The sequence below is a fragment of the Echeneis naucrates genome, chromosome 3, assembly GCF_900963305.1.
Source record: "Echeneis naucrates chromosome 3, fEcheNa1.1, whole genome shotgun sequence".
NCBI classification, from domain to species: domain Eukaryota; kingdom Metazoa; phylum Chordata; class Actinopteri; order Carangiformes; family Echeneidae; genus Echeneis; species Echeneis naucrates.
This window is the reverse complement of record NC_042513.1, coordinates 3370178-3378414: the sequence shown is the minus strand read 5'-3', so window position 1 is coordinate 3378414 and position 8237 is coordinate 3370178. Positions and strand designations below refer to the sequence as shown.

Sequence of the window (8237 nt, the reverse complement as noted above, 5' to 3'; positions counted from 1 at the left end):
TACTGATAAGCAAAAAGCAAACAGACAGTGGGACAAATTTTACTGCTGTGAAGTCACTGGAGTGGTCTGTCACAGAGCAGTTTTTCTACTGTTTAAAGTGGCAATGCAAAGTGTGTGACGAGGACAGAGAAGACAAAAATGAGACGACTGCGGGCAAAGAGGGAAGATCTGCTCCAGAAATGGAATTTCTTGTGATGAGAAACTGAGCTGTACGTGTGATCTGGATGTGACAGTCAGTAAACCTTTTACACGAAGAGCTTCATCATGAAGCTTACTGAGACTATCCTTAAACTGGCCTTCACTCATTGCAGCACAGAAACCGACCTTGTAAACCAGGGAGTGAAGATGCCCCTGCAAACTGAAACAGCAGGTATGGAAGGAAGGAAACAGCTTCACCAAAATCACTCTGGACAACAAGTGTAAATCTTTAGCTACATTCATCAATCCACATTTATTAAGTTGCAGTTAATATTCCACTTTTTATGCTAATCATTTTGACTGATATACTAATTATTTCCTCAATCTAATGTCTGATTTGAAATAATGTCCTCCTGCAGCCTTTCACAAGATTTGAACTGCTTGTTCAGTCCAATCAGTGGTCAGAAGTCAGCGCGAAAACACACAATCTGTTTTGCATTTTTGCAAAATGCAAAAATTCAAATGCAAAATTAACCTAAAAATTGGTGATGAAATCTTCTTTTTTTTTTTTTCATTTCACATAAGTTTACATTCTCATCGAATTCCCTTTACAATCTTATCCCCAGCCATCATTATAATTAGCCTTCCATTCAGCTGAATCAAGCCCTTTCCCTGCCGCTTTAAATGAAAGCGCTTTACCAACAGACTGCTCTTCAAATTCAGATAACTGCAAGGCAAACGTATTTCTAATCTCTTAATTCAATCTAACTGATCTTTGACCACAGAAAGCATTTTCCCTGTTAAATCGCAATTCCTAGCTGCTTCATCTCCCTAAACTAAGTGTGCAATTTACATACATTATAGCCTAGGGTCCGTACAGTACAGGCATCATCCAGGAACACAGCATCAGGAATGTGCATTTGACGGTCAGTGCTTTTAAAGTGAGACAATCCTGCCTGAAATCAAACCCTGGCAAGATGTAATTTAGTTCAACGTGGAAGGAGAATTTAAACAGAGCAGCCAACGTAAAATTAGTCAGAGTAGTGGACTTTGGCTCGCCACTGACCTCTAACTGCTTTAATTAAATGGGGAGTTTTCTTTTCCTCCTGAGTAATAAGCAGCGCTTCTCCTCTGAGGCTCAGGGCAGTTGAAGTCAAATAGAGAAGTGATATCACTACCTATAACCCTGGTTTTATCATCAATGCTATTGCTCCTGCTAAGCCTGTGAAAGACTGGTCAGCTGATTCCTAAGGGGCTGTAGGTTCGCAATCAAAGTTTACTGCAATGCCATGACCATCTGCAAAGTTATTTCCGTTCACAGTGGTGGAATAAGACTCATTATGTGCCCTGGTTGATAAAGGGAATCACAAAGGATCATGTCTGTCAATGTGTCTGCGTGCTCTTAACAAAGCTGGTGTTCTTTTAAATTCTGTTTCAGATGCTTCTGAGGCATGTTCGATTAGGCACAGAGATATTTATTTATTAGCAACAAAGTGAAAGGACTTAGAAAATCACACTGCCGGATAATCCTAATGTCTGTCACATGTCTCAAATTTTAACTGGCAGATTCACCAGATTTAGCAGCCACCTCATCACTGTCATGTCCTGATGGAGGCAGGAATCAGTGTTCCATATGTGCAGATAGAGCCACAGGTAAGCACTATGGCATAGCCAGCTGCGATGGCTGCAAGGGCTTCTTCAGGAGGAGCATTCGCAAGAACCACACTTACAGCTGTCGGTAAGTTCTATCCTAGATTGCCAGTTTGAAAAAATTATGTGATGGACACTGGGGTTGCTAATCTTAGTATCCGTTGTACAGTACTGTGAGACATGTTACAGAGGAAGTGTCGCTTTTTAATAGAAAATCAACCGGCAGTCATAGTTGCTCAGGCAAGTCCAGGCATGGAAACAATCATGTATATGTAACAGGGTCGGGGGTGAGACGTAGCTGTAGCTGGTTTTTTTGTGTGAGCGGTTCATTGACTCAAACTTTATCAACTACAGATTCTGTCACATCTTAGGTCGTGTCTCTGAGTGCAGACTGAGTTGTCAGGCAACTACAATCACGCCTAAACCTCAGAGTATTCAATATGTATAACTTATTCTGATGATTATAAAGGAAGAACTCAGTTGATTTTTTTTTTTTTTTCTAGGTTCGACAGGAAATGTTCTGTGGATAAGCACAGAAGAAACCAGTGTCGTTACTGTAGACTACAAGAGTGTTTCAAGGCCGGAATGAGAAAAGAAGGTCAGAAATGTTTTTCATCTTCCAATACAGCTTTATTTCAAGTAGTAAAGTGCCCCTTCGATGTTTGAATTAAAAAGAGGTAGTAACTGAGCCACAAGAACATGCATAAAAGATACAGATAAAAGTTTCAAACCGTAAAAATCCAAATAGTATTACACACCGCACACATAAAGAAACTGTCATGTCTACTTCAAGGAAATGTTTAAAAAAAGAAAGGAAAAAGAGGAGAACATCAAGGGTTGTTTCATGAAAGAAACGTTTTTTGAGTCTTTTTTTTTTTTTTTTTTTGTACAAGTGCATCATTATTGATTGTTGTGTGTATTTATGTGCCCTATATGTCTCTTTGGTCTTATCTCTCTCTGGCTCCAACAGATAAGCAGGGAAAGAGAGATGTGATCAGAGGAGCCATAGATACTCTCCACACATGAATAATTAACTTGTCTTATGGGCAAATATTTGTTCTTCTTACTTCCGTCGGTTACAGCCCCCTGCAGTGAAGGCCAGTGCTACTAATAGAAAAGTTCACTTCAGTAATTTGCCTGTTTTGCATAACATGCTGTCGAATAAGATACCAGGCATTTTACATTTGACCTCTGAGCATGCCCGCTGTGACTGTTTACTGATCTGGGCTTAACCGATGCGCCACAAAACATTCCTATTTGATATTGTCATGCAGCACCGTCTCATTGAAGGCAAGTCTCCTGCTTGCTCTCGTCTTCTTGTTTGATTAATACACTCCTGATTGGTCGCTGATGGGACAGCTCTGATGGCTGATTAGTTCAACGCTCTGTCCTGTTGTCTGAAAGCCATATTAGAATCAATCTGACGCCTTTCAGACTGCCCTGTTTCTAATGACTTTCACAGGGTCGTCAACATTTGATGCCATCTCTTCCACTAAATATTATCCACATCATCAAGCGTCTCGGTATCTACGCCACTTTTTATTGTCCATGGCAAATGGCTGTTGTCAACATCAGAATACTAATTCAGTATACATGTATGTTTACATGACAGGAACTACACAATATGAATCTATATGAAACTCAAATCTTCAAAAAAGGAGACTTTTGGCACAACACAAAGATTTTATTTATTTATTTTCACAAATGTCCACCCCATTTGCAAATTAGACAACATTTGGCCCAGCTAATTTTGGTCATACCAGCAACTTCAATGTCACAGAGGAGGAGGAGCCTTGTGGAATCAAATAGTAGGTCTTTTAGGACATGTTTGCACCTGAGGCATTAAAAAAAAAAAAAATACCCAACACTTACATCTGGAGAAGCCAAGAAATGTCTCTGATGGTTCTTTCATTTGCGCTCTTTAATCTCCAGCTGTTCAAAATGAGAGAGACTGCATCAACAGTCACAGAGCCAAAGGACAGACAGCGGGCAGTCTGTCCATCAGCGTTCTCCTGCAGGCAGAGGCCAGCGTTCAACAGGTAAAATGCTGTTGCTTAAGATCTCCTATAAAAAAAAGTCTGCAACAGATACAGACACTTTTCTTATATATACCAGGCAAGGGATTCCTGTACTATTTTTGGAAATCACGTTGGTGAAGGTCAGAGACGAGGAAGAAATAAGTTACTTCTTCGAAAAGTAGGGATTCGATTCTGCAAAGGTTGTAGCTGTAGGCTGGATTAAGTTACTCCTCAGAAATGACAAAATTGCCAAGGGATCCCATCTAATCATAGCCCGTTTAATTGCACCACTTGATCTGGGATTGTGTGCCGATGTTCAATTACCTTCAAATGAATAATAACAACCAGACACATGCTTCGAGAAATGCACAGAAATAAAGTAGATGATTTCCAAATGAGCAACTGCATCGTATCCTGGTGGGGTCCTGCAGTCAACAAAACATCAACAAACATTGTCTTGTTTTCACATTTAAAGCTCTGCAAGTGCCAAAGCACTCATACAGCTGTCGGCATCCTCATCTCCCTCATCTCTGTTTGCCAGATGCACTCATGCACTTTCTCTTAGGTGCATTCTCAAATTGCAGTGTATCCTAAGCCCACTGTGAACTTGCTTTTTTTTCTCTGCTCTTCTCAGTTCCCAGTTTTGGCCTCACCTGAAAGTCATGTCGTCATCACCAACAAGAGGACAGCTGGAATGAGGGACGTGTTTCAGTCCATGAAGCAGCAACTCCTCCTGCTGGTGGAATGGGCAAAACACATCCCAGAGTTTTGCAACCTTCCAATACGTGACAAGGTATGAGGCCTTTCCATTTCCAGGTCACGGGGTGTGCTGGAGCCAATCCCAGCTCCCTCTGGGGAGGGTGGGGTAAACCCTGGACAGGTCACCAGTCCATCACAGGGTGGGACAGAATATATAAAGAACCCTTCACGTTAAACTAACCCATGTAACAGTGGCTGACTTAATTTTTAGCATAGATTCAAAGGATGTATACATTTCTAGGTTGAGGGAAATGCTTTGGATGACAATTTGCATTTTAAAGCTGTATATGACTGGGAGCCTGTGCATGTTTGCTTGCAGGTAACCCTCCTCCAAACTCACTCTGCAGAACATCTTATTCTAGGAGCCGCAAGGCGGTCACTACCTTACAACAATCTCATTCTTCTAGGTATAAAACTGATCGTGGCCCTTTTGTTGTCCTCAGGATATGCATTTTTGTTATCTCAGTTATCAGTACTATTTAAAACATCCACGATGTATATGATTGGGAATGTTTATGTTTATTGAGCAGGCAATGATTTTGTGATCACCTTGAGAGATGCACAGATTGAGGTGTCCAGAGTGGCATTCAGAATCCAAGAAGAGTTGGTCAAACCTCTCAGAGAGCTGGACATCACAGACAAAGAGTTTGCTTGCCTCAAAACCATCGTTTTCTTTTCCCCAGGTCAGTCTGTGAGAAGGTGGTGGCAGTGGATTGTCATTTCTGTTTTGCCACATGTTCTCTCTTGGATCCCTTTTTTTTTTGGGGGGGGGGGGGGGGGTAGCTTTTGCATCTAGTTTAGTCTGAATGTTTCTGTCTGGCTTCAGAATTTTCCAATAATATCAGGATGTGGTGAAGTTCTTGGCAGTCAGGCAGGCTGCCTGGTGATTCAGCTTTGGTGTGTTTTTGGATTTATCCCCCAACCTTTATTCAAATCTCTTTTCAATCACTTCACTCAAAGATTTTACAATGAACCAGAAAAAAACAACAATTTGCGTTACTACTTCCTGTTATTCTCATTATACCCTGCTGCTTTGTGACTATACAAAGTAGCTCTGATTTATGTATACAATCAGGATTACAGGTCCTTTCAAAAGTTACAAAATGTAAAACTATATAGATTTATATATATATATATATATATATATATAAAATGTTTTCATTTAAAAATCACACCAGAGTGACCAAAAAGACTCCTTTTGCTCCTCATTCAATTAACAGATGCACTTTAATGACTCAGTTTTATTATTTACTAGTTATTGGAACCAATTACATAAATGCATTGAGGATTGCATTTTTCACAGCTAGTAAGCAAATAAAATCTTAGAAACATTTCATATGCGATTAAATGACAGTGCTAAATAATATACCTTTAGTTTAGTCACCTCTAATTCTCAATCAAATAACTAAAGTTTTCATCCCCAGCACATTTTCCTTTTCTGTATATGTGTTCTTCCTTTTGCGTAGCCTGTCCCAGTTTGGAAAGTCCTCGGCTAGTTCGAGATCTACGGTTCCAGGCCCAACTTCTGCTGGAAGAAGTAACCTGTGAGAAACGAGGAAGGTTTGGGGAGCTCTTGCTGATCATTCCTCCCCTGCAGAGTGTGGCCTGGCAGATGGTGGAGACTCTTCACTTAGCACGGCTGCTGGGTGAAGCCCAAATGGACAGTCTTCTGCAGGAGATGCTGCTGGGAGAGGGAGCCAAAGCAGGGAATGGACTATCTACAGGTATTGTTATTATTTCAGTTGCAAGAACGGACTTAAATTTTACTCCGCTGTAAACTTTGGACTGCAATAGGTAATGAGTTTATACTAAGGTCGCCATATTTAAAATTTCAGTCTGAAATGTAAATATGTTAAATGGCTATCACTTTCAGTAATCGTCTGCTCCTGTTTCTTTTCCTTCAGGCACTGACAATCCTCATGCCCAGGAAAGTTCTTCACCTACAAAGCTGACCAATGGCATCCTCAGATTGCAGTAAGAACACTTTTAGTGTTTAGTGAGTCTCATAGTCCAACTTATTGATCGTTGCTAAATGTAAAAGCGGCAGTCTGTCTGGCTCACACAGTTCTTCCCTGCTGCCACAGACTAGCAGTGAGATGTATGTACAGATCAAAAAACACAGAAGTCAAAACTTAATCAAGAAAAAGCTGTGGATACTTGTGCAGATAACCCTCAGTGTAATAAAGTTTTGGGGTCTTGGGTTTTGGGTTGTCTTTATTTATACCTCCCTCTTTATACAGGAGGCATTCATCACTATATTGATAATATCTAATGTTTTAATAAAAGACGACTAAAAAATAATTTACTCAATACACAAGTTTTTACAGTTTAATTTTTAAGCTTCACTCTCTTCTGGAGCTTAACTGCAAGACTCAATGTTTGTCAGCAGAGGGCATAAAACGTCTGTTAGGAAAGCTCTTTTTGGCTGATGTGAGTCAAGTTTGTGTTTATAATGAAAGCCATTACTGATATTTCTATGGTGAAAGATGTGCATGCAACTCTGAGCGGAGAGAGAGAGAGAGTCATATCTCAGTTACCAACATAAGTAGGATTCAAAATACATCAGAGGTAAAAAAAAGAATTTTGACTTAAAGAAAGTGGTAACCATCTCAAGCAAAGATTGGCTATCCTTTTAGGACTTACAACTGAATTGGCATCGCTATCTCCAATAAAGACTGGACCTGTCAGGTGGCTGTTGTGTTCTGGCACTGGTTGTGGAAACAGTGATAAGCTTGATGCTTAGTGAAGGTTATTGATGTTAGAAGGGACTTCAGAGAGAGGGTGCAATGACTCAATATAGCTTGACGATGAAAGCGTATTCTGTTAATGAAACCCACCTTCTGGTTCCTCTGTTTGCATACCTTAATTACTGACCTCCTACCTCAATGGAGAGAAATCCATCATTAATTTTTTTCCCTGAAGCCATTGGCAACCATATCCACAATAGAGGATATAATCTAAATTCATGCATGCAAAGATACTCATGGATCACAGAAATCAGGTTAGCTACGTAATATTGTGTTCGTTTTTCCATTCATGACAGTAGTCTGTAGTCTGGAGTCTGCGCCAGTTAAACTTTACCTAATCAGTGGAGGAATGTTTGATGTTAAAATAAGTTACATAACATTACATAAGCCCATAAAGCTAAGTGGTTCATTGTAATGCAAGGAAAAAGATCTTCTCCACAGATGGTGGAAGTCTTCTCAATGTTTACATTTCTCTGACAGCAAATACAGTATGTGCTTGGCTTGCACTCTTACACCTGCATATAGTAAACAGAACAGCCCAATTTCTCTCAACTGAAGAAGGACACACTGGCCATAACAATGGGACACTGTGGAGGACGGCGCAGAGCAGACTGACAAATATGCGTTGTTCGTGTACAAAATTAAAAAGCAAATACTCACAACTATGATCACATTTCCTGACACTGGCTATTCACAGACAAAATAAAATGAAATCATGTTTTCAACAAGACATTCTGAAGACTTCCACCACACACACACACACACACACATATATATATATATATATATAGAGAGAGAGAGAGAGAGAGAAATGTGGGAAGTTATGTTCACCACTATCAGCAGGAGGGAGGACTTCACCGTTTTATCCTGTTGGAGGAAATTTGGAAACAGATATGTGACTGGAAAAGTAAGTCTAGAGGGCACT

The 8237-nt window shown here is 40.1% G+C and overlaps 1 protein-coding gene across 1 annotated transcript; it reads left to right on the top strand.

The window, feature by feature from the left end:
* Positions 1-264: 264 nt before the first annotated feature.
* Positions 265-6543, top strand: hnf4b (hepatic nuclear factor 4, beta). The gene is made up of 9 exons (XM_029498462.1): positions 265-370; positions 1705-1876; positions 2292-2386; positions 3721-3827; positions 4441-4599; positions 4885-4972; positions 5096-5248; positions 6032-6289; positions 6470-6543. Exons 1-9 carry the CDS (start codon positions 265-267, stop codon positions 6541-6543), a joined length of 1212 nt encoding a protein of 403 aa, XP_029354322.1.
* Positions 6544-8237: the final 1694 nt, after the last annotated feature.

Bases quoted from the DNA above. Each gene is read 5' to 3' on its own strand.
- hnf4b (XM_029498462.1), top strand. From the start codon at position 265: ATGAAGCTTACTGAGACTATCCTTAAACTGGCCTTCACTCATTGCAGC. The intron at 371-1,704 runs GTATGGAAGGAA...TTTAACTGGCAG, and splicing joins CCTGCAAACTGAAACAGCAG to ATTCACCAGATTTAGCAGCC. The intron at 5,249-6,031 runs GTCAGTCTGTGA...CCTTTTGCGTAG, and splicing joins CATCGTTTTCTTTTCCCCAG to CCTGTCCCAGTTTGGAAAGT.